At 41.7% G+C, this 27,384-nt stretch overlaps 1 protein-coding gene and 2 long non-coding RNA genes across 5 annotated transcripts in view; all 3 read right to left on the reverse strand.

Moving 5' to 3' along the window:
* Nucleotides 1-5,817: 5,817 nt before the first annotated feature.
* Nucleotides 5,818-7,690, reverse strand: LOC128698720 (uncharacterized). Of its 2 annotated transcripts, none has more exons than XR_011393657.1 (2): nt 7,381-7,690; nt 5,818-7,292 (listed from the first exon to the last, which is right to left on the reverse strand). It is a non-coding gene; the product is annotated as an uncharacterized lncRNA (long non-coding RNA). The 2 variants fall into 2 exon arrangements; XR_011393656.1 differs by having other exon boundaries at nt 5,818-7,327.
* Nucleotides 7,691-10,357: 2,667 nt separating this feature from the next.
* On the reverse strand, nt 10,358-11,244 carry LOC138854440 (uncharacterized). Its single transcript, XR_011393658.1, has 2 exons — nt 10,672-11,244; nt 10,358-10,613 (listed from the first exon to the last, which is right to left on the reverse strand). It is a non-coding gene; the product is annotated as an uncharacterized lncRNA (long non-coding RNA).
* A 4,534-nt stretch (nt 11,245-15,778) lies between these two features.
* LOC128698691 (integrin beta-PS-like) overlaps nt 15,779-27,384 on the reverse strand; it is a 197,866-nt gene continuing 186,260 nt past the window's right edge. The window contains exons 19-20 of one of the 2 annotated variants that reach the window (XM_070097790.1): nt 16,118-16,234; nt 15,991-16,084 (exon numbers count right to left, since the gene is read on the reverse strand). In XM_070097790.1, coding sequence (XP_069953891.1) covers nt 16,166-16,234 — 69 coding nt within the window. In that variant the 3' untranslated portion in view covers nt 15,991-16,084; nt 16,118-16,165. Of the gene's footprint in view, nt 16,235-27,384 lie in introns of both variants that reach the window. The other variant, XM_070097789.1, reaches the window with a different exon arrangement.

Consider the following 27,384-nt stretch of genomic DNA (forward strand, 5'->3'; position numbering starts at 1 on the left):
TCTTGGGTGTTTCGGTAAAGACATCATAAATGATAGCTAAATTTGTTATGAGAAAGGCAGGTCGTAGAGGAGGGAGGAAAAAGAGAGTAATCTGGCCTATTTTGAGGAAGGGGAAGGTAGCTCAATTTCCTTGAATCATTTTCCAAAACATAGTTCAGGCTGCCCAGTGAGAGGGGCTGGATTTGAGTGGAACTTGCACATAAGTTAATAGGGTTATCAAAGCTTATTCCTTGGGTAGCATTGAAAATGGGTTGGGCAAATACTTTTGTTAGTGGGTTTGGGTTTGAGAAAGACCTGTCTAGTATGGGCCAGTAGGCCTGCTGCAGTGTTCCTCCATTCTTACGTTCTTACCAAACAAAAATGATCTTAAATGGATAAGCAGTAGGTTAAAACATCTCAAAGGTCAAAAGAGAAGTATTTTACAGAAGAATCAAAAGAGTAGAGGGGCACTTAAGGAATCAATATATTCATTTAAAGAAATAAATAAAAAAAGAATATGAAAAGCAACAAGAGATCATGAATTTAAAGCTGCAATAGAAGTCCGTAACCCGAAAGATTATGGAAAAGTCGGCCAACTTCAAAGTTGATCACGTCAGCTCACTGTCAGTGACAACACCTCTTTCCTCTTAGTTTTTATGCAGGGAGATACTAGCGATATTCCAAAAATAAAAATTGTATAGGTCAGGACGAAAATAAGTTATGCATGATCAAAGTCACTAGGATTTGGTTCTCAGACAAATAGATTAAAACCACACAAATCTCCGGGCCTTGTTGAACTGTTCTCAAGTATTATTAAGGAATATAAGGAGGAACTTAGCAAACCTTTGGCTAGTCTTTTCATCGTAGTGCCAGATAAGCGGAAAATGGCAAATGTGATGCCTATCTACAAAGCAGGAGACAGATCCTTAACTTCGAATTATAGACCAAATAGCCCGACCTCCATTGTGGGGAAATTGATGAAATCAATAGTTGTTGGGGATATTCGATGCCACCTTGAAATGGTAGATCATGGTAATGAATATAATATTGTGTATATGGACTTAAGTAAGGCCTTTGGTAGAGTTCCACATCGGAGATTGGAAATAAATGGTATAAAATACCGACACAATGGAAATATAAACACAAATGCAGTATAATGTGATCCTTTATTGACTACGTTTCGCCCACTCAGTGGGCTTTTTCAAGTCACAAACAGAGCTACCTGGGGTGGAAGGAACGCGAGTATTTATAGTCCGGTTCAGAATGCTGAGGTCAGGTGAAGAATGCTGCATCTGATGATCTACCGAGTAGATCATCAGATGCAGCATTCTTCACCTGACCTTCACCTGGAAATATAAACACAAATGCAGTATAATGTGATCCTTTATTGACTACGTTTCGCCCACTCAGTGGGCTTTTTCAAGTCACAAACAGAGCTACCTGGGGTGGAAGGAACGCGAGTATTTATAGTCCGGTTCAGAATGCTGAGGTCAGGTGAAGAATGCTGCATCTGATGATCTACCGAGTAGATCATCAGATGCAGCATTCTTCACCTGACCTCAGCATTCTGAACCGGACTATAAATACTCGCGTTCCTTCCACCCCAGGTAGCTCTGTTTGTGACTTGAAAAAGCCCACTGAGTGGGCGAAACGTAGTCAATAAAGGATCACATTATACTGCATTTGTGTTTATATTTACATCGGAGATTGTTGACAATATACGTAAACGACATAAATAGCGACATAAACAAGTGTGCCGATGACACCAAAATATTCAGTTAAATTCTTACGAAGACAGACACTAGAGTGCTACGTGAAGGTCAGGATAGTTTGATGAAGTGGTCGGAGATGCAGTTTAATGTGGACAAATGAAAGATTTTAGCCTGGGAAAAGAAAATAACCATAGCACTTATAAACTGAATAATATAAGTGTATACATATGAATGTACACACATGTACAAAAATTCATACACACATACACGTAATTATATCGTTCTGTGGACATGTGATAAATACATAACACTATCTATCGTTATTATTATTATTGTTGTTATGATTATTATTATTATTGAATAAAGGATACTTGTACCACTTTGTCGTACATGTTTGGTTGGAAGTGTGTTTGACCTGCCTAGCATTGGCCAGTAGGCCATCTGCAGTACTCCACTATTCATATATTCTTCAAACTTGGCCAGTGCTTCCTAGAAGGCCCGAGCCCCGGAGAATGAGCCCTGAGCTCTACCTCCCTCCCTGACTACGCCGCTACTGAGGTGCTACCATAACAATAAAAGAGAGTGGCTGCACTGAGTTAACACCACAGACGATGATGTATTAGGCACAAGAACAACATCTGGGAATCTTTATTTGTAGACATTTCGCCAACCAGTGGCTTTATTAATACAATACATGGATATGATATAAAAACTAGAAATATATACAGCAGACAGTATAAGATGAGGCAATCAGTCCCTCAGCCTAGAAGCAGGTGATAAACACTGTAGTCTTAAAGAATCTGAAGGAAGGCAGAAGACTGGTGGTTATACTGGAGTCAGATAAAATACAGCAGATGTAGGTGGGATTCCCCAGTGGAAGTAAGTCATGGCCAAGAGTTGGGCCAGGAGTTAACAAGTAGTTCGTCGTTATTGAATACCATTGATATACAACCACAAACAATGTAGCTGAGGCTCTGATGGTTAAAACCAAAAATCAGAATCTCATTGTTGCAGTCGTACACTCGTAAAAGCCATCAGATGTAACTTCCCAGCAGTTTAAACACCATCTAGCGGTAATCGAGTACTATCCTGAAAACATCCCAATTCCGACAAATAAGATCTTCTTGTTTATGACTAATTTAAGACATCTAAAATGTAGAACAAGAGATGCCAAGCCAATGATGATACTCTCCAGGTTACTCATCCTTTCTAGGCTGAAATAATAATAATAATAATAATAATAATAATAATAATAATAATAATAATAATAATATAATCACAGTAAGCGCTAAACCCGGAAGGGTCATACAGGGCTGCAGGGTGGGATATGCTGAAGATGAAGTGCGCGAATGTTAGAAATAATGGGGCAGGAGTAAGTCTTAGTGGAGAGTGCTAGAGGGAAAAAAATATAATTAAAGTTGGTGCAATAGATTAGTTTCTGTTGCAATCAGTAGAACAGGTACAGGTTATATTAGGTTAGGCAAGGTTAGTCAGGAAACAGGACGAGTGTTTCCTGATGCGGGTCTTAGTCACATGATGACCCACCACTGGAGCTTTGGGTCATCTGACTGAGGCCTTTTGCTGGTTTACCCGTCCACCCCTTTAAAAATTAAGGACAAATCTCAGGTAGAGATGTGCGTTAAGGTGGTGGAGACTTCGGAAGTGAATTCTGCGAGCTCTTTAATAGACACGGTAATATATTAAGAGATGGCGAACTGATAAAATAACTTGAGTGGTGCCGGGCGTTTCTCCATGAGATACCCGTGAGTGAGACGTGTGTGTCCGATATGTAGGTGGAAGAGTGTAGCCTCCCCAACACCCCCAAATGGACCACTGTTGTTGCCAACGGTTGCAGACTGGAATGTTGCGGTATGCTAACTGCCCCCAGAAGGTAAGAAACATTGCAGAACTGTACATTGTACAGAGAATCTTCAAAGTTCGTACAACCTCAGTCAAGCATGTAAATTACTGGGAGCACTTGAAGTCCCTCGAACTATACTCGTTAGAGCGTTGGCGAGAAAGACACATCATAACCTGCAACTGGAAGATACAACAGGAATTGACGCCAAACATGTACATTAAAATCACTCCTTATAAGATCACAAGGCATGGCAGACTGTGCAAAATACCTCCAATAAAAAACAGGCTGCGGTGTGTGCACTGAGAGATAACTCAATAAATGTAAGGAGACCACATTTCTTCAGCTTTCTCAATCAGTGCATAAGAGGAATTACCAGCAAACCCCTGGCTATCTTCAAGAAGGAACCCAATAAGGAGCTAATCATATTCAAGTTACTGATCAGCCAGACCGCAGCAGATGGGCACCCACAGTCTAATCAGCGAGGGCGGTAACCTCCGGAAGCGACTGCAGGTAACCTCAGTGAATGTAATAATAGATGTAACACCAGGTCAAGATTATGGGGATAATCCTACATGATGTTTGCATGGGAGGTTGACATGTTGGTGGACTCACCGTCAGAGTAAGTCCTCCTCAACTACGAGTGGCCTCACCGTCAGAGTAAGTCCTCCTGGACTACGAATGAACTTACCCTCAAAGTCCTGAACTACGAGTGGCCTCACCGTCAGTCCTGAACTACGAGTGGCCTCACCGTCAGTCCTGAACTACGAGTGGCCTCACCGTCAGTCCTGAACTACGAGTAGCCTCACCGTCAGTCCTGAACTACGAGTGGCCTCACCGTCAGTCCTGAACTACGAGTGGCCTCACCGTCAGTCCTGAACTACGAGTAGCCTCACCGTCAGTCCTGGACTACGAGTGGCCTCACCGTCAGTCCTGGACTACGAGTAGCCTCACCGTCAGTCCTGGACTACGAGTGGCCTCACCGTCAGTCCTGAACTACGAGTGGCCTCACCGTCAGTCCTGAACTACGAGTGGCCTCACCGTCAGTCCTGAACTACGAGTAGCCTCACCGTCAGTCCTGGACTACGAGTGGCCTCACCGTCAGTCCTGGACTACGAGTGGCCTCACCGTCAGTCCTGGACTACGAGTGGCCTCACCGTCAGTCCTGGACTACGAGTGGCCTCACCGTCAGTCCCGAACTACGAGTGGCCTCACCGTCAGTCCTGGACTACGAGTGGCCTCACCGTCAGTCCTGAACTACGAGTGGTCTCACAGTCAGTCCTGGACTACGAGTGGCCTCACCGTCAATCCTGGACTACGAGTGGCCTCACCGTCAGTCCTGAACTACGAGTGGTCTCACCGTCAGTCCTGAAGTACGAGTGGCCTCACCGTCAGTCTTGAACTACGAGTGGTCTCACCGTCAGTCCTGGACTACGAGTGGCCTCACCGTCAGTCCTGAACTACGAGTGGCCTCACCGTCAGTCCTGAACTACGAGTGGCCTCACCGTCAGTCCTGGACTACGAGTGGCCTCACCGTCAGTCCTGAACTACGAGTGGCCTCCCCGTCAGTCCTGAACTACGAGTGGCCTCACCGTCAGTCCTGAACTACGAGTGGCCTCACCGTCAGTCCTGAACTACGAGTGGCCTCACCGTCAGTCCTGAACTACGAGTGGCCTCACCGTCAGTCCTGAACTACGAGTGGCCTCCCCGTCAGTCCTGAACTACGAGTGGACACCGTCAAATTAAGTCCTGGAGTACGAGTGGATTCTTAAAAGACGTCTCGCTAAGCAACAGTAATCGTTAGTTTCCACAGTTTTAAGTACTCAGTAACTGAGCTCAGTGTTCTAGTCTTCCTCCAGGTGTGTTCCATCAAGTACTTGAGACTGGAGAACTGAGAGCCATCACGAGAACCCTCAAGGAGGGGGGATGAAAGGGGAGGGGGGGGGGGCTTGTTGCTGGTGAAAGGCTTGTGTTTCAAGAAGCTGGAGCAACCTTCCCTTTCCTCGGATCAAATCTGACCTCTACCCCCCCATTCCCCTCTTCCCAGATGCTCTATAATCAGTCTATCCTGACTTGTTTCATTCACTGATCGTTACCATTATATTCATGGGAAGCGCTAAATTAGTACGGGTCAAACAACGCCTAAGGAATGGGAGATAATCGGGTTCGATCTAAGGGGGTACCAGATAGCTCCAATTCCTAGGATGAAGAGCCTTGCAAAGTAATGAATACTAGTCACACTATTTAAGGTGAAGTCAAACATCCTAGTAAAAATCTCTGCTATAATTAATAAAAATCTAACCGACTTATATAACAAATGTTTAACGTACAACAAATGTTTAACGTACAACAAATGTTTAACGTACAACAAATGTTTAACGTACAACAAATGTTTAACGTACTACAAATGTTTAACGTACAACAAATGTTTAACGTACTACAAATGTTTAACGTACAACAAATGTTTAACGTACTACAAATGTTTAACGTACAACAAATGTTTAACGTACAAGAAATGTTTAACGTACAAGAAATGTTTAACGTACAACAAATGTTTTATTAACGTTTTATACAAATGTTTTGCTACAAATGTTTTTCTACAGATGTTTTATTACAGACGTTTTACTACAGATGTTTTACTACAGATGTTTTACTACAGATGTTTTACTACAGATGTTTTACTACAGATGTTTTACTACAAATATTTTACTACAGAAGTTTTACTACAGATGTTTTACTGCAAATGTTTTACTACAGATGTTTTGCTACAGATGTTTAACTACAGATGTTTTGCTACAGATGTTTTACTACAGATGTTTTACTACAGACATTTCACTACAGACGTTTTATTACAGATGTTTTACCACAAATGTTTCACCACAAATGTTTCACTACAAATGTTTCACTACAAATGTTTCACTACAAATGTTTCACTACAAATGTTTCACCACAAATGTTTCACTACAAATGTTTCACTACAAATGTTTCACTACAAATGTTTCACCACAAATGTTTCACTACAAATGTTTCACTACAAATGTTTCACTACAAATGTTTCACTACAAATGTTTCACTACAAATGTTTACTACAAATTCTTTACAAATGTTAAACTAAAATTTTACTACAAATGTATCACAATAAATACGTTGCATTAAACATTGTAATAAACGAAAGAAGTTAAATTAAACACTATGTATAAGATAGTGTGCAGAGGTAAACATTATAACGAACATATCTCTTATGACTCAGCTTGAAACTCTGTTATCTGGGTGTCCCCTTATCCCAGTGGTAATTAACATGGGGTAATTAACACTGGGTAATTAACATGGGGTAATTAACATGAGGTAATTAACATTGGGTAATTAAAATGGGGTAATTAACATGGGGTAATTAATATGTGGTAATTAACATGAGGTAATTAACATAGGGTAATTAACATGGGGTAATTAACATGAGGTAATTAACATAAGGTAATTAACATTTGGCAATTAGCATGGGTAAACATGGGGTAATTACCCCTTATTTTTGCTTGTTGAGTATCTGGTGTCACTGTTCAATATTAATTACATTAATTAAAATTATGTTAATTATAGTAATACTAATAATGTTAATACTTTACATTTTTTGTAAAAACGAGAACATTAAGGCTTTACATAGAAGTTAGATGATTATTAAAGTCTGGCTATAAACGGGAGCGAGTTATTACGGATTTTGTTAGTGAGCTCAGGGTGTTAAATATCATCTGTTTGTTAGTGAGCTCAGGGTGTTAAATATCACCTGTTTGTTAGTGAGCTCAGGGTGTTAAATATCATCTGGGTGTTAAATATCACCTGTTTGTTAGTGAGCTCAGGGTGTTAAATATCACCTGTTTGTTAGTGAGCTCAGGGTGTTAAATATCACCTGTTTGTTAGTGAGCTCAGGGTGTTAAATATCACCTGTTTGTTAGTGAGCTCAGGGTGTTAAATATCACCTATTTGTTAGTGAGCTCAGGGTGTTAAATATCATCTGTTTGTTAGTGAGCTCAGGGTGTTAAATATCACCTGTTTGTTAGTGAGCTCAGGGTGTTAAATATCACCTGTTTGTTAGTGAGTTCAGATTGTTAAATATCACCTGTTTGTTAGTGAGCTCAGAGTGTTAAATATCATCACACTATTTGTTAGTGAGCTCAGGGTAGTTTGAGTGAGCTCAGAGTGTTAAATATCACCTGTTTGTTAGTGAGATCAGGGTGTTAAATACCACCTGCTTAGCTCTAGTGGCACTAGTTGTCTGGTGTGTGCTGGACACTAGTTGTCTGGTACGTGCTGGCCACTAGTTGTCTGGTTTGTGCTGAACACTAGTTGTCTGGTGTGTGCTGGACACTAGTTGTCTGGTGTGTGCTGAACACTAGTTGTCTGGTGTGTGCTGGACACTAGTTGTCTGGTGTGTGCTGGACACTAGTTGTCTGGTGTGTGCTGGACACTAGTTGTCTGGTACGTGCTGGACACTAGTTGTCTGGTGTGTGCTGGACACTAGTTGTCTGGTGTGTGCTGGACACTAGTTGTCTGGTACGTGCTGGACACTAGTTGTCTGGTGTGTGCTGGACACTAGTTGTCTGGTGTGTGCTGGACACTAGTTGTCTGGTGTGTGCTGGACACTAGTTGTCTGGTGTGTGCTGGACACTAGTTGTCTGGTGTGTGCTGGACACTAGTTGTCTGGTGTGTGCTGGACACTAGTTGTCCGGTGTGTGCTGGACACTAGTTGTCTGGTGTGTGCTGGACACTAGTTGTCTGGTGTGTGCTGGACACTAGTTGTCCGGTGTGTGCTGGACACTAGTTGTCTGGTACGTGCTGGACACTAGTTGTCTGGTGTGTGCTGGACACTAGTTGTCTGGTGTGTGCTGAACACTAGTTGTCTGGTGTGTGCTGGACACTAGTTGTCTGGTGTGTGCTGGACACTAGTTGTCTGGTGTGTGCTGGACACTAGTTGTCCGGTGTGTGCTGGACACTAGTTGTCTGGCGTGTGCTGGACACTAGTTGTCTGGTGTGTGCTGGACACTAGTTGTCTGGCGTGTGCTGGACACTAGTTGTCTGGTGTGTGCTGGACACTAGTTGTCTGGTGTGTGCTGGACACTAGTTGTCTGGTGTGTGCTGGACACTAGTTGTCTGGTACGTGCTGGACACTAGTTGTCTGGCGTGTGCTGGACACTAGTTGTCTGGTGTGTGCTGGACACTAGTTGTCTGGCGTGTGCTGGACACTAGTTGTCTGGTGTGTGCTGGACACTAGTTGTCTGGTACGTGCTGGACACTAGTTGTCTGGTGCGTGCTGGACACTAGTTGTCTGGTGTGTGCTGGACACTAGTTGTCTGGTGTGTGCTGGACACTAGTTGTCTGGTACGTGCTGGACACTAGTTGTCTGGCGTGTGCTGGACACTAGTTGTCTGGTGTGTGCTGGACACTAGTTGTCTGGCGTGTGCTGGACACTAGTTGTCTGGTGTGTGCTGGACACTAGTTGTCTGGTGTGTGCTGGACACTAGTTGTCTGGTGTGTGCTGGACACTAGTTGTCTGGTGTGTGCTGGACACTAGTTGTCTGGCGTGTGCTGGACACTAGTTGTCTGGTGTGTGCTGGACACTAGTTGTCTGGTACGTGCTGGACACTAGTTGTCTGGTGCGTGCTGGACACTAGTTGTCTGGTGTGTGCTGGACACTAGTTGTCTGGTGTGTGCTGGACACTAGTTGTCTGGTGTGTGCTGGACACTAGTTGTCTGGTGTGTGCTGGACACTAGTTGTCTGGTGTGTGCTGGACACTAGTTGTCTGGTGTGTGCTGGACACTAGTTGTCTGGTGTGTGCTGGACACTAGTTGTCTGGTGTGTGCTGGACACTAGTTGTCTGGTGTGTGCTGGACACTAGTTGTCTGGTGTGTGCTGGACACTAGTTGTCTGGTGTGTGCTGGACACTAGTTGTCTGGTACGTGCTGGACACTAGTTGTCTGGTGTGTGCTGGACACTAGTTGTCTGGTGTGTGCTGGACACTAGTTGTCTGGTGTGTGCTGGACACTAGTTGTCTGGTGTGTGCTGGACACTAGTTGTCTGGTGTGTGCTGGACACTAGTTGTCTGGTGTGTGCTGGACACTAGTTGTCTGGTGTGTGCTGGACACTAGTCTGGCCAGCATACACCTGAATATACATTATCACGAAATAAGTCGGGGAAGAAAAAGCGTTTCCTATGGATGCATTCAACTCTTTACAGACCTTGAACTCTACTTGTACTCTTCGGTACCTTTCCCGGCTAGGTAAGGTTTGTCAGGACACAGGACAAGTGCTTGTTGACGTGGGTCTTAGTCATATGATGACCCACAGCTGAAGCTTTTGGTCATATCACCGAGACCTTCAGCTGGTTTACCTGTCCACTCTTTTAAAAATTATGGCTATAATTATAACCATTTCTCTCCTAGTAGTATCTCTCCCGAAATCCTGTTGACAGAGAGGATGCAATGCCACGAATCTTTGACCAAATTTAGCAGCGGCAATCAGGTAGAACGTGTGTGTGATAACACACACCTTTGTCCTGAGATATCAAGGCCTTTTACAATAGAAAATATCACGATGTCTTGCTGTTGTTGATGCGGAAGACGACCTGATAGACTATTAAATCTAGTAACTCGTGAGTGGTCGTAGGAGTGGAAGTCTGTAGAATGACGATGAATATGTAACCTCACAAGCACTTATTTCTGGCTAGTCATAACTTAACCTAACTTAGAATATAACTGAAAATATATTTCAAAGTAATCTAAAGTATTATACAACTTTGTACAATAAAAGTTAACAGGATTGATTTTTACAACAATAATAATGAAATTCTACAAATTACAGAAAGTGGAGTTTAAATAACTACAGAAACTTCCGTTAATAAGAGCAAAGGTAACATATTATAAAAGTTATTAATATTCCCAGGAAGAAACATAGAAGCGTAGGGGCCAGACAACACCCGGAAATGAGAGGTAGTCAAGTTTGATCCAAGGTAAAGGAGGACATGTCTAATTCTTTGGATCAAAGAACCTTCCTTAAGAGGTCATACCACAAGAACCTCCCTTAAGGGAGGCATACCACAAGAACCTCCCTTAAGGGAGGCATACCACAAGAACCTCCCTTAAGGGAGGCATACCACAAGAACCTCCCTTAACACATGCTTCATACACACATAAGATTCGTGAACAAATTTGTTCCATCTAGTCAAAATCTACTAAAAATTTTTCATTTCATTAGTTGAGGTCAACATATTGCGATTTGTAAATACTTTTACATATGCATATATATATATATATATATATATATATATATATATATATATATATATATATATATATATATATATATATATATATATATATATATATATATATATACAATAAGATCACAGTAAACAGGTGATTTCAGAATATGCAAAACAACCACTGTGAAAGAATAGAGAAATTCCAAGCGCTTTCGTGACTACTCACAAATCAAGGAACAATAAAAGTAATGCATCAGAGGAAGGCATATAAAGGGTCTAGACCACACCTCACTATCACATCCCACAACAAAGCAACACCTGACGCGGGACTCATAAGAAAGGGAACACTGCAGCAGGTCCGCTGGCCCAACTAGACAGGTCCTTCGTGCAACCCACCAACAAACTATTCTACCCAAGAATTAAGAATTTTAAAATTTATTATTGGGTAGAATGGTTTGTTGGTGGGTTGCATGAAGGACCTGTCTAGTTGGGCCAGCGGACCTGCTGCAGTGTGCTCTTTCTTATGAGTCGTGCGTCAGGTGTTGCTTTGTTGTGGGATTTGATAGTGAGGTGTGGTCTAGACCCTTTATATGCCTTCCTCTGATGCATTACTTTTATTGTTCCTCTATTCTTTCACAGTGGTTGTTTTGCATATTCTGAAATCACCTGTTTACTGTGATCTTATTATATATATATATATATATATATATATATATATATATATATATATATATATATTATATATTTTTTTGTTTTTTTGTGTGTGTGTGTGTGTGTGTGTGTGTGTGTGTGTGTGTGTGTGTGTGTGTGTGTGTGTGTGTGTGTGTATTTATATATAAAATTTGTCATTTTTTATATGTGACATGTAAGTCACATTCATCTCATGAGAGTTTTTTTATTAAAAGATTTTTCACTATTTTTTTTTATTTTGAGTGTAACGTTTATGGTGACGTGTAGTAATGTTTGTAAGATTCATGAATGTTAGAAACTGTAGCAGTTGTTTAACTCTCTTAAAGTGGCGAAGAACTGTTGTCATTATCTTCCACTCACTAGTCTGATGTAGTTAACTTAGAGACTGTTAAGGTCCTGGAGGTTAACTGACAGACGGGGAAGGTCCTGAAAGTTAAATTTTGCATCAACGAAGATAACTTACACAACTAGACTGAACAATGAACAGTGAACACGCTGGCAGATTATTTCTACCAAGTCTTCAGTTGAATATTCCGCTGTGGAATATTGTCGTATAAAAGACGAGTCGACACATATCACTAATTTAGGACCATTGAAGGTAAAATGGTAAAAGTTTTAGTTAAGAATATAATAAAAAAACTCAATAACATCTCTTATATTAATTTAAAATGTATATGCAAGCTAAATCTAAAATAGTTCATGTATTGTACATGTTTCAGTAAGGAATCTGTCTTCCACATAATTACCAGAGAAAGTTCACATAATATTGTCAAGATTTGTACACAGTGCAAATTGACATTTATGTTATATAAGTTACTTAAGGTACTTGTGGTGTCTACAACAAGTAATATATAAGTTACTTAAGGTACTTGTGGTGTCTACAACAAGTAATATATAAGTTACTTAAGGTACTTGTGGTGTCTACAACAAGTAATATATAAGTTACTTAAGGCACTTGTGGTGTCTACAACAAGTAATATATAAGTTACTTAAGGCACTTGTGGTGTCTACAACAAGTAATATATAAGTTACTTAAGGTACTTGTGGTGTCTACAACAAGTAATATATAAGTTACTTAAGGTACTTGTGGTGTCTACAACAAGTAATATATAAGTTACTTAAGGCACTTGTGGTGTCTACAACAAGTAATATATAAGTTACTTAAGGTACTTGTGGTGTCTACAACAAGTAATATATAAGTTACTTAAGGTACTTGTGGTGTCTACAACAAGTAATATATAAGTTACTTAAGGTACTTGTGGTGTCTACAACAAGTAATATATAAGTTACTTAAGGTACTTGTGGTGTCTACAACAAGTAATATATAAGTTATTTAAGGTACTTGTGGTGTCTACAACAAGTAATATATAAGTTACTTAAGGCACTTGTGGTGTCTACAACAAGTAATATATAAGTTACTTAAGGTACTTGTGGTGTCTACAACAAGTAATATATAAGTTACTTAAGGCACTTGTGGTGTCTACAACAAGTAATATATAAGTTACTTAAGGTACTTGTGGTGTCTACAACAAATAATGTATAAGTTACTTAAGGTACTTGTGGTGTCTACAACAAGTAATATATAAGTTACTTAAGGTACTTGTGGTGTCTACAACAAATAATGTATAAGTTACTTAAGGTACTTGTGGTGTCTACAACAAATAATGTATAAGTTACTTAAGGTACTTGTGGTGTCTACAACAAATAATGTATAAGTTACTTAAGGTACTTGTGGTGTCTACAACAAATAATGTATAAGTTACTTAAGGTACTTGTGGTGTCTACAACAAATAATGTATAAGTTACTTAAGGTACTTGTGGTGTCTACAACAAGTAATCATCGCATCACTTGTTTAATTTCCTCAGGTTATTTGCACTCGATTTTAAAAATCTTCATTTCTTTTACTTTTCACTTGTGCCTTGATCTTGTCTGTGAGACTGGGAGGAGGTGCACTGGGAGGAGGTGCACTGGGAGGAGGTGCTCTGGGAGGAGGTGCACTGGGAGGAGGTGCTCTGGGAGGAGGTGCTCTGGGAGGAGGTGCACTGGGAGGAGGTGCACTGGGAGGAGGTGCACTGGGAGGAGGTGCACTGGGAGGAGGTGCACTGGGAGGAGGTGCTCTGGGAGGAGGTGCACTGGGAGGAGGTGCACTGGGAGGAGGTGCACTGGGAGGAGGTGCTCTGGGAGGAGGTGCACTGGGAGGAGGTGCTCTGGGAGGAGGTGCTCTGGGAGGAGGTGCACTGGGAGGAGGTGCACTGGGAGGAGGTGCTCTGGGAGGAGGTGCTCTGGGAGGAGGTGCACTGGGAGGAGGTGCACTGGGAGGAGGTGCACTGGGAAGAGGTGCACTGGGAGGAGGTGCTCTGGGAGGAGGTGCACTGGGAGGAGGTGCTCTGGGAGGAGGTGCTCTGGGAGGAGGTGCACTGGGAGGAGGTGCACTGGGAGGAGGTGCTATGGGAGGAGGTGCTCTGGGAGGAGGTGCACTGGGAGGAGGTGCACTGGGAGGAGGTGCACTGGGAGGAGGTGCACTGGGAGGAGGTGCACTGGGAGGAGGTGCTCTGGGAGGAGGTGCACTGGGAGGAGGTGCACTGGGAGGAGGTGCACTGGGAGGAGGTGCACTGGGAGGAGGTGCACTGGGAGGAGGTGCTCTGGGAGGAGGTGCACTGGGAGGAGGTGCACTGGGAGGAGGTGCACTGGGAGGAGGTGCACTGGGAGGAGGTGCACTGGGAGGAGGTGCACTGGGAGGAGGTGCACTGGGAGGAGGTGCTCTGGGAGGAGGTGCACTGGGAGGAGGTGCACTGGGAGGAGGTGCACTGGGAGGAGGTGCACTGGGAGGAGGTGCACTGGGAGGAGGTGCTCTGGGAGGAGGTGCACTGGGAGGAGGTGCACTGGGAGGAGGTGCACTGGGAGGAGGTGCACTGGAAGGAGGTGCACTGGGAGGAGGTGCTCTGGGAGGAGGTGCACTGGGAGGAGGTGCACTGGGAGGAAGTGCACTGGGAGGAGGTGCTCTGGGAGGAGGTGCACTGGGAGGAAGTGCACTGGGAGGAGGTGCTCTGGGAGGAGGTGCACTGGGAGGAGGTGCACTGGGAGGAGGTGCTCTGGGAGGAGGTGCACTGGGAGGAGGTGCACTGGGAGGAGGTGCACTGGGAGGAGGTGCACTGGGAGGAGGTGCACTGGGAGGAGGTGCACTGGGAGGAGGTGCACTGGGAGGAGGTGCACTGGGAGGAGGTGCACTGGGAGGAGGTGCTCTGGGAGGAGGTGCACTGGGAGGAGGTGCACTGGGAGGAGGTGCACTGGGAGGAGGTGCACTGGGAGGAGGTGCACTGGGAGGAGGTGCACTGGGAGGAGGTGCACTGGGAGGAGGTGCACTGGGAGGAGGTGCACTGGGAGGAGGTGCACTGGGAGGAGGTGCACTGGGAGGAGGTGCACTGGGAGGAGGTGCACTGGGAGGAGGTGCACTGGGAGGAGGTGCACTGGGAGGAGGTGCACTGGGAGGAGGTGCACTGGGAGGAGGTGCACTGGGAGGAGGTGCACTGGGAGGAGGTGCACTGGGAGGAGGTGCACTGGGAGGAGGTGCACTGGGAGGAGGTGCTCTGGGAGGAGGTGCACTGGGAGGAGGTGCACTGGGAGGAGGTGCACTGGGAGGAGGTGCACTGGGAGGAGGTGCACTGGGAGGAGGTGCACTGGGAGGAGGTGCACTGGGAGGAGGTGCACTGGGAGGAGGTGCACTGGGAGGAGGTGCACTGGGAGGAGGTGCACTGGGAGGAGGTGCACTGGGAGGAGGTGCACTGGGAGGAGGTGCTCTGGGAGGAGGTGCACTGGGAGGAAGTGCACTGGGAGGAGGTGCTCTGGGAGGAGGTGCACTGGGAGGAGGTGCACTGGGAGGACGTGCACTGGGAGGAGGTGCACTGGGAGGAGGTGCACTGGGAGGAGGTGCACTGGGAGGAGGTGCTCTGGGAGGAGGTGCACTGGGAGGAAGTGCACTGGGAGGAGGTGCTCTGGGAGGAGGTGCACTGGGAGGAGGTGCACTGGGAGGAGGTGCTCTGGGAGGAGGTGCACTGGGAGGAGGTGCACTGGGAGGAAGTGCACTGGGAGGAGGTGCTCTGGGAGGAGGTGCACTGGGAGGAAGTGCACTGGGAGGAGGTGCTCTGGGAGGAGGTGCACTGGGAGGAGGTGCACTGGGAGGAGGTGCACTGGGAGGAGGTGCACTGGGAGGAGGTGCACTGGGAGGAGGTGCACTGGGAGGAGGTGCACTGGGAGGAGGTGCACTGGGAGGAAGTGCACTGGGAGGAGGTGCTCTGGGAGGAGGTGCACTGGGAGGAGGTGCACTGGGAGGAAGTGCACTGGGAGGAGGTGCTCTGGGAGGAGGTGCACTGGGAGGAAGTGCACTGGCAGGAGGTGCACTGGGAGGAAGTGCACTGGGAGGAGGTGCACTGCAATAGTTCAAATAACAGGCAGATAGGAGATTTTTCAGTGTGCATTACCATATGCAAAGAACGACTAACTACTAGTATCACTGTGAAGAACTATTTACTATTAGCTGATAGTTGATGCAAGAATAGTAAAGTAGAAGGCTCTCTCCCCATCCTCCACTCCTTCCAGCATCTTCCTCCGTCTACTGGTACTATGACGTAGCATCTTCCTCCGTCTACTGGTACTATGATGTAGCATCTTCCTCCGTCTACTGAGACTTCGCAAACGCTGGGTTCTTGAACGTAGTTTCCGCACTCTTGTATAAGGGATTCTCTGCCTGTAAATGATATCTGAATGAAGCGACGCACACACATACACATCCCTCAGTGTATATACACTAACAAGTGTCTCAGTGTATACACACTGAGAGATGTGACTCTCAGTATATACACACTAGGAGTTTAATATAATCTCCACTTTAAGAATTAAAGTATTTTTGACTGGTGGTGAACAGGTGACATGTAGCCTTAATGACCCTCGTGTAGTGTTTATCTTTAAGCCTCGTTAACCAACAATCTTTTTTCTCATCGTATTATTTCCTAATGATCATCATGTTTATGCTCCTTGATTTATTTCTGTCTGTCTTATACCTGGATTCACATCGGTCGTCTAATAATATCTTTATTTCTACAAGTATAGAAAACCGCTTGTTGTGCAAAACATTTCGGGCAAAATAGGTCAGTTTTTTTTCCCGGGGATGCGACCCACACCAGTTCACTAACACCCAGGTGTCCATTTTACTGATGGGGGACACTGATAACCGGTGTAAAGAAACACATCAAATGTTTCTACCAGCGCTGTGTGAAACGAGAGTTTCAGCCGCCAGGCCACTGGATTATCATCCGGTCTACACCTAGATTATCATCCGGTCTACACCTAGATTATCATCCGGTCTACACCTAGATTATCATCCGGTCTACACCTAGATTATCATCCGGTCTACACCTAGATTATCATCCGGTCTACACCTAGATTATCATCCGGTCTACACCTGGATTACCATGTCTACACTTGGATCATCATGTGGTCTACACTTGAGCTACAAGATGTCTGGTCTGAGAAGTCACTCCTTCCCACAGTGTAAAACGAAAAACCTTGACATCAATATTTTCACATGTGAATAAAAGAATGGTATACAATCCCGATTGATTACATCGTCATTACATCTTCACTGCTGCTGCCGCCTCTGCACTCGACTGAAGAAGTCTACTGTGTAGGCGAAACGTTTCGGAATAAAGATACCTAACTGTTGCACATATGTCTGTCTTGTTAGGTAAAGACACAAGTGCGAAATTTTATTGTGGCAACGTTTCGCTCTCCAGGAGCTTTGTCAAGCCATTACATAAGCTCCTGGAGAGCGAAACGTTGCCACAATAAAATGTCGCATTATTTGCACTTGTGTCCTTTTACCTAACATATTATCAGTAATTCTCCCAACATTAGTATAATGTCTTACAATTTTCACATATTTTGAGATTTTTCAAAAATCTTCAGGAAGTTAAAATTCTAGACCTCTATAGATTGTAATGAAATGTTTATGCTAATATTTAACGGTCTTGTGAAATTATCCATGACCAGGTCTCGTGGTAGATCAGGGCCTGATCAACCACTCTGTTACTGCTGGCTGCAAACAGACCGATGTATGAACCACAGCTCGGTTGGTCAGGTACTGACTTTAGGTGGCTGTCCAGAGCCTTCTTGAAGACAGCCAGGGGTCTATTGGTAATCCCTCTAATGTATGCTGCGAGGCAGTTGAACAGTCTTGGGCCCTTGTCACTTATTGTTTTGTCTTTTAGTGTACTCATCAAGTTATTAATGGGATTTAATACCGAGAAGTTGATGAACAAGATACACATGCAGAGCTTAGAATCTTTGTGATCGAAACGTTCCGAAAACGAAGGCGATTCTATTCGACAGAAAAAGCCTGAAGAGTAAGACACATGTGCAACAGTTAGGTATCTTTATCGATGACGTTTCGCCTACAAAGTAGACTTCTTCAGTCAAATAGAAAGGGAGCAGTAAAAATGAAATCAAGATGATGTAATTAGTCCATCAACCTTGGAGGAAAATAATTTAAGGTGGTCAGTCCCTCAGCCTGGAGAAGAGTTCAGCTCCATGGTCTGGAACAAGGTGGTCAGTCCCTCAGCCTGGAGAAGAGTTCAGCTCCATGGTCTGGAACAAGGTGGTCAGTCCCTCAGCCTGGAGAAGAGTTCAGCTCCATGGTCTGGAAAGATATGAAGTTGAAGCATGAGAACGGAGTCTTAAATACTGTCGAAGGTGAGGTGGAAGATCTCGAAGACATTGTAAAAGAGATGGGAATCACTAGTGGAAGACGGCAGGTCCCTCTGGAATCCAACCCTCCTGACTCATATCTAGTAGACACGTGATCAAGAATGCAAAATGGTACAGAGGACACCTTTGATAGTACTGAAGACTCCGTTCTTATGCTTCAACTTCATATCGTTCCAGACCATGGAGCTGAACACTTCTCCTGGCTGAGGGACTGACCACCTCAATACTTTTCCTTCAAGGTTGATGGACTGATTATATCATCTTTATTCCGTTTGTACCTCTCCCTCCGTATATGACTGAAGAAGCCTGCTGGGTAGGCGAAACATTTCGGCAATAAACATACACAAGTACAGAACATGTGTCATATTCATCAAACAGAATCAGTATCGATGTCGACCGTAGACGTCATGGAAATAAAATGAGACACTTGTGCAATGTTTAGGAATCTTTATTGTTGAAACGTTTCGCTTGCCAGTGGTTTCTTCAGTCCAATACAGAGAAGTATAATGGAAGATGAGGAGAAACTTGAGGTAGTCAGTCACTCAGCCTGGAGTCGGTGTCTTCAGTCCATCAGTCCTCGTCAATGATGGAATGAAAACAATGATTCCAGACCGAGGGACTGATTACCTCAAACTCCTCTTCATCTTCCACCGTTCTTCTGTATAATGGACAGAAGAAGCCACTGGCTGGCGAACGTTTCCACAGTAAAGATCACGAAAACGTTTTTTTTAAAAATACATCAAATTATGGAAAAAGTCCAAACGGAGTAGACCAAACGGAGTAGACCAAACGGAGTAGACCAAACTACGATGTTATGATTATTTCTACTTAAACCCAAAATAATTTTCCAAAGCTTTAATTCCTGTTAAATACAGCATCCCTATGTACAGCATCCCTATGTACAGCATCCCTATGTACAGCATCCCTATGTACAGCATCCCTATGTACAGCATCCCTATGTACAGCATCCCTATGTACAGCATCCCTATGTACAGCATCCCTATGTACAGCATCCCTATGTACAGCATCCCTATGTACAGCATCCCTATGTACAGCATCCCTATGTACAGCATCCCTATGTACAGTATCCCTATGTACAGCATCCCTATGTACAGCATCCCTATGTACAGCATCACTATGTACAGCATCCCTATGTACAGCATCCCTATGTACAACATCCCTATGTACAGCATCCCTATGCACAGCATCCCTATGTACAACATCCCTATGTACAGCATCCCTATGTACAGTATCCCTATGTACAGCATCCCTATGTACAGCATATGTACAGCATCCCTATGTACAGTATCCCTATGTACAGCATCCCTATGTACAGCATCCCTATGTACAGCATCACTATGTACAGCATATGTACAACATCCCTATGTACAGCATCCCTATGTACAGCATCCCTATGTACAGCATCCCTATGTACAGCATCCCTATGTACAGCATCCCTATGTACAGCATCCCTATGTACAGCATCCCTATGTACAGCATCCATATGTACAGCATCCCTATGTACAGCATCCCTATGTACAGCATCCGTATATACAGCATCACTATGTACAGCATCACTATGTACAGCATCACTATGTACAGCATCCCTATGTACAGCATCCCTATGTACAGCATCCTATGTACAGCATCACTATGTACAGCATCCTATGTACAGCATATGTACAGCATCACTATGTACAGCATATATGTACAGCATCCCTATGTACAGCATCCCTATGTACAGTATCCCTATGTACAGCATCCCTATGTACAGCATCCCTATGTACAGCATCCGTATATACAGCATTCCTATGTACAGCATCACTATGTACAGCATCCCTATGTACAGCATCCATATGTACAGCATCCCTATGTACAGCATCCATATGTACAGCATCACTATGTACAGCATCACTATGTACAGCATCCCTATGTACAGCATCACTATGTACAGCATCACTATGTACAGCATCCCTATGTACAGCATCCCTATGTACAGCATCCCTATGTACAGCATCCCTATGTACAGCATCACTATGTACAGCATCCCTATATACAGCATCCCTATGTATAGCATCACTATGTACAGCATCCCTATGTACAGCATCCCTATGTACAGCATCCCTATGTACAGCATCACTATGTACAGCATCACTATGTACAGCATCCCTGTGTATAGCATCACTATGTACAGCATTACTATGTACAGCATCCCTATGTACAGCATCCCTATGTACAGCATCACTATGTACAGCATCACTATGTACAGCATCCCTGTGTATAGCATCACTATGTACAGCATTACTATGTACAGCATCCCTATGTACAGCATCCCTATGTACAGCATCACTATGTACAGCATTACTATGTACAGCATCCCAATGTACAGCATTTCTATGTACAACACCACTATGTACAGCATCCCCATGTACAGCATATCATTGCACAACATATACGTACAGAGCATCACTACGTACAGCATCCGTATGTACAGCATCCCTTTGTACATCACTATGTATAGCATCCATTTGTACATCACTATGTGCAACATACCTTTGTACATAGGGATACTGTACATTCACATATACATCATACCTATGCACAGCATCATTACGTACAACATCCACTTGTACAGCATCCTTTTGTACAGCATCCCTGTGTACAACATCCCTATGCACAGCATCATTATGTACAGCATCACTATGTACATCAACCTTATGTACACCATCACTATGTGCAGCATACCTACGTAGAGTATACCTTTGTACAACATTCACATATATATGATACCTATGAACAGCATTATGTACAACAATCCTTTATACAGCATCCACATATACATCTTCCCTACGTACATGTTGATGCTGTACATGTTGATGCTGTAAATGATGATGCTGTACATGCTGATGCTGTAAATGATGATGCTGTAAATGTTGATACTGTACATGTTGATGCTGTACATATTGATGCTGTATATGTTGATGCTGTACATGTTGATGCTGTACATGATGATGCTGTACATGTTGATGCTGTACATGATGATGCTGTACATGCTGATGCTGTACATGTTGATGCTGTACATAATGATGCTGTACATGTTGATGCTGTAAATATTGATGCTGTATATGTTGATGCTGTACATGTTGATGCTGTACATGATGATGCTGTACATGCTGATGCTGTACATGTTGATGCTGTAAATGATGATGCTGTACATGTTGATGCTGTAAATATTGATGCTGTATATGTTGATGCTGTACATGTTGATGCTGTACATGTTGATGCTGTACATGTTGATGCTGTACATGTTGATGCTGTACATGTTGATGCTGTACATGTTGATGCTGTACATGTTGATGCTGTACATGTTGATGCTGTACATGTTGATGCTGTACATGATGCTGTACATGTTGATGCTGTACATGTTGATGCTGTACATGTTGATGTTGTACATGCTGATGCTGTACATGATGATGCTGTACATGATGTGGTAAATGATAATGCTGTACATATTGATGCTGTACATGATATGGTAAATGGTGATGCTGTACATGTTGATGCTGTACATGTTGATGTGGTAAATGATGCTGTACATTACAACCCAGGAGTCTAGGGGTATGATTCTTGCTTCGGGTGCGAGAGGTCCCGGGTTCAGCTCCCGGACAGGCCCCCATATTACAACCCAGGAGTCCCAAAGGCCTGTAATCCTGGGTGTAAAGAGAGCAAAATAAACACAGCAGAAAACTTTTGACTTATATTATCCTTCATCAATTTAGAACAGAAGTATGTACACTATATACACTATGTACAAAAATAGGTATTAGTGCACTCCACGGTAAGCAAGGCAGAATAGAAGCCACTAGAGAGCAGACCGTGCTTCAACCAGCTCTAGAATGGGAATGACAAGGGAAGACAGGCGATTGCCAAAACCATCTTCTCATTGGCTGGAACCTGGGTATTGGTTGAATGACGGGGCCCCATCGTCAACCCTTAGTCCCCTGGTTCGCTGGTTGGGGGAGATAGCCTGTAAATGAGGGTGTGTACATGCGTCGAATAAAGGTTATGTACTCTTTGCAAGCCATGCTGTACATGTTGATGGTGTACATGTTGATGCTGCACATATTGATGCTGTACTTGTTGATGTTGTACATGTTTATGTTTTGCATAAGGATGCTATAGAAACATAAACATGTACAGCGTCAACATGTACAGTACATGTTTAAAACAAATTAAGCAAAACGATGATCTTTTACACATTCTGAAGGAGGTCACCCACACAGTGTTATAACTACCAACAATAACACCCACACAGTGTTATAACTACAAAATATAACACCCACACAGTGTTATAACTACCAACAATAACACCCACACAGTGTTATAACTACAAAATATAACACCCACACAGTGTTATAACTACAAAATATAACACCCACACAGTGTTATAACTACAAAATATAACACCCACACAGTGTTATAACTACAAAATATAACACCCACACAGTGTTATAACTACAAAATATAACACCCACACAGTGTTATAACTACAAAATATAACACCCACACAGTGTTATAACTACAAAATATAACACCCACACAGTGTTATAACTACAAAATATAACACCCACACAGTGTTATAACTACAAAATATAACACCCACACAGTGTTATAACTACAAAATATAACACCCACACAGTGTTATAACTACAAAATATAACACCCACACAGAGTTATAACTACAAAATATAACACCCACACAGTGTTATAACTACAAAATATAACACCCACACAGTGTTATAACTACAAAATATAACACCCACACAGTGTTATAACTACAAAATATAACACCCACACAGTGTTATAACTACAAAATATAACACCCACACAGTGTTATAACTACAAAATATAACACTCACACAGTGTTATAACTACAAAATATAACACTCACACAGTGTTATAACTACAAAATATAACACTCACACAGTGTTATAACTACAAAATATAACACTCACACAGTGTTATAACTACAAAATATAACACTCACACAGTGTTATAATTACAAAATATAACACCCACACAGTGTTATAACTACAAAATATAACACCCACACAGTGTTATAACTACAAAATATAACACTCACACAGTGTTATAACTACCAACAATAACATTCACACAGTGTTATAACTACCAACAATAACATTCACACAGTGTTATAACTACCAACAATAACATTCACACAGTGTTATAACTACCAACAATAACACTCACACAGTGTTATAACTACCAACAATAACACAGTGTTATAACTACCAACAATAACATTCACACAGTGTTATAACTACCAACAATAACACTCACACAGTGTTATAACTACCAACAATAACACAGTGTTATAACTACCAACAATAACACTCACACAGTGTTATAACTACCAACAATAAAATTCACACAGTGTTATAACTAACAACAATAACACTCACACAGTATTATAACTAACAATAACACACACACAGTGTTATAACTACCAACAATAACACAGTGTTATATCTGCCAACAATAATACTTACACAGTGTTATAACTACCAACAATAACACTCACACAGTGTTATAACTACCAACAATAACACAGTGTTATAACTACCAACAATAACACAGTGTTATAACTACCAACAATAACACAGTGTTATAACTACCAACAATAACACAGTGTTATAACTACCAACAATAACACAGTGTTATAACTACCAACAATAACACTCACACAGTGTTATAACTACCAACAATAACACTCACACAGTGTTATAACTACCAACAATAACACTCACACACTGTTATAACTACCAACAATAACACTTACACAGTGTTATAACTACCAACAATAACACAGTGTTATATCTGCCAACAATAATACTTACACAGTGTTATAACTACCAACAATAACACTCACACAGTGTTATAACTACCAACAATAACACTCACACAGTGTTATAACTACCAACAATAACACAGTGTTATAACTACGAACACTAACACTCACATAGTGTTATAACTACCAACAATAACATTCACACAGTGTTATAACTAACAACAATAACACACACACAATGTTATAACTACCAACAATAACACACACAGTGCTATAATTACCAACAATAACACTCACACAGTGTTATAACTACCAGCAATAACACAGTGTTATAACTACCAACAATAATACTCACACAGTGTTATAACTACCAACAATAACACAGTGTTATAACTACCAACAATAACACAGTGTTATAACTACGAACACTAACACTCACACAGTGTTATAACTAACAACAATAACACACACACAGTGTTATAACTACCAACAATAACACTCACACAGTGTTATAACTACCAACAATAACACACACAGTGCTATAATTACCAACAATAACATTCACACAGTGTTATAACTACCAACAATAACATTCACACAGTGTTATAACTACCAACAATAACACTCACACAGTGTTATAACTACCAACAATAACACTTACACAGTGTTATAACTACCAACAATAACACAGTGTTATATCTGCCAACAATAACACTTACACAGTGTTATAACTACCAACAATAACACTCACACAGTGTTATAACTACCAACAATAACACACACAGTGTTATAACTACCAACAATAACACTCACACAGTGTTATAACTACCAACAATAACACTTACACAGTGTTATAACTACCAACAATAACACAGTGTTATATCTGCCAACAATAACACTTACACAGTGTTATAACTACCAACAATAACACTCACACAGTGTTATAACTACCAACAATAACACTTACACAGTGTTATAACTACCACCAATAACACTCACACAGTGTTATAACTACCAACAATAACACACACAGTGTTATAACTACCAACAATAACACTCACACAGTGTTATAACTACCAACAATAACACTCACACAGTGTTATAACTACCAACAATAACACAGTGTTATAACTACCAACAATAACACTCACACAGTGTTATAACTACCAACAATAACACTCACACAGTGTTATAACTACCAACAATAACACTTACACAGTGTTATAACTACCAACAATAACACAGTGTTATATCTGCCAACAATAACACTTACACAGTGTTATAACTACCAACAATAATACTCACACAGTTTATAACTACCAACAATAACACAGTGTTATAACTACCAACAATAACACTCACACAGTGTTATAACTACCAACAATAACACACACAGTGTTATAACTACCAACAATAACACTCACACAGTGTTATAACTACCAACAATAACACTTACACAGTGTTATAACTACCAACAATAACACAGTGTTATATCTGCCAACAATAACACTTACACAGTGTTATAACTACCAACAATAACACTCACACAGTGTTATAACTACCAACAATAACACTTACACAGTCTTATAACTACCAACAATAACACTTACACAGTGTTATAACTACCAACAATAACACTTACACAGTGTTATAACTACCAACAATAACACTCACACAGTGTTATAACTGCCAACAATAACACTTACACAGTGTTATAACTACCAACAATAACACAGTGTTATATCTGCCAACAATAACACTTACACAGTGTTATAACTACCAACAATAACACTCACACAGTGTTATAACTACCAACAATAACACTTACACAGTGTTATAACTACCAACAATAACACAGTGTTATATCTGCCAACAATAACACTTACACAGTGTTATAACTACCAACAATAACACTCACACAGTGTTATAACTACCAACAATAACACTTACACAGTGTTATAACTACCAACAATAACACTCACACAGTTTATAACTACCAATAATAACACTCACACAGTGTTATAACTACCAACAATAACACTTACACAGTGTTATAACTACCAACAATAACACAGTGTTATATCTGCCAACAATAACACTTACACAGTGTTATAACTACAAACAATAACACTCACACAGTTTATAACTACCAACAATGACACTCACGCAGTGTTATAACTACCAACAATAACACTTACTCAGTGTTATAACTGCTAACAATAACACAGTGTTATAACCACCAACAATAACACATGCAGTGTTATAAGTACCAACAATGACACATTCTGTAAGACAGGATGGGTTGCGAGGTTGGTTAACGGGGTTTAAATCCTATCGACTATACATAACTATCGACTATACGTGGGTCATTAAGGCGGCATGTTGCCTCCTCACAAGGAGCCACGAGTACTGGATCCCTAAACTAGTTATGTTAGGTAAGAGTCGCCAGGAAACATGGCGAGTGTTGCCTGAGCCGGGTCTTAGTCAAGTTAGGACCAGCCACTCAGCTAGGTATTAACTCCACACCATAGTAAATAACTTTGTTTTGCTACAAGTTAACATAAATACAGATACACGAATTATCATAAATAGTAACATATGTGTAAATTATCCACCAGGATAATCAATAAAAAGTCAAAGTGACTTATTTCCATATTTAGACATAAATCTGTATATATATATATATATATATATATATATATATATATATATATATATATATATATATATATATATATATATATATATGTCGTGCCGAATATGTAAAACTGGCCAATTAGCAAGAACTCATTTAAAATTAAGTCCTTTCTAAAATTTTCTCTTATACGTTTAAAGATATATTTTTTTCATTAATGTTAATGTAAAAGTTTTTAATTTTGCTCCAAAAGATTCTTAGAAAACTTACCTAACCCTATTATAACAAGAACAATTTATTTTAGCCTAACCCAACTAAATATATTTTAGATTTGTTTACAATAATTTAATACTAAATAAACACAGTAAAATATATTTTTTTCGTTAGGTTCAGAATGATTTTGGCGAAATTATTACATACACAAATTTTCGCTTGTCCTATATGGCAAGATGAGCGTTGCTATTTAAGCCAAGATCGCAAGTTCTGCCTATTCGGCACGACATATATATATATATATATATATATATGTATATGTCGTGCCGAATATGTAAAACTTGCGATCTTTGCTTAAATAGCAACGCTCATCTTGCTTAATAAGACAAGCGAAAATTTGTGTATGCAATAATTTCGCAAA

Source organism: Cherax quadricarinatus, chromosome 59, assembly GCF_038502225.1.
Source record: "Cherax quadricarinatus isolate ZL_2023a chromosome 59, ASM3850222v1, whole genome shotgun sequence".
NCBI classification, from domain to species: domain Eukaryota; kingdom Metazoa; phylum Arthropoda; class Malacostraca; order Decapoda; family Parastacidae; genus Cherax; species Cherax quadricarinatus.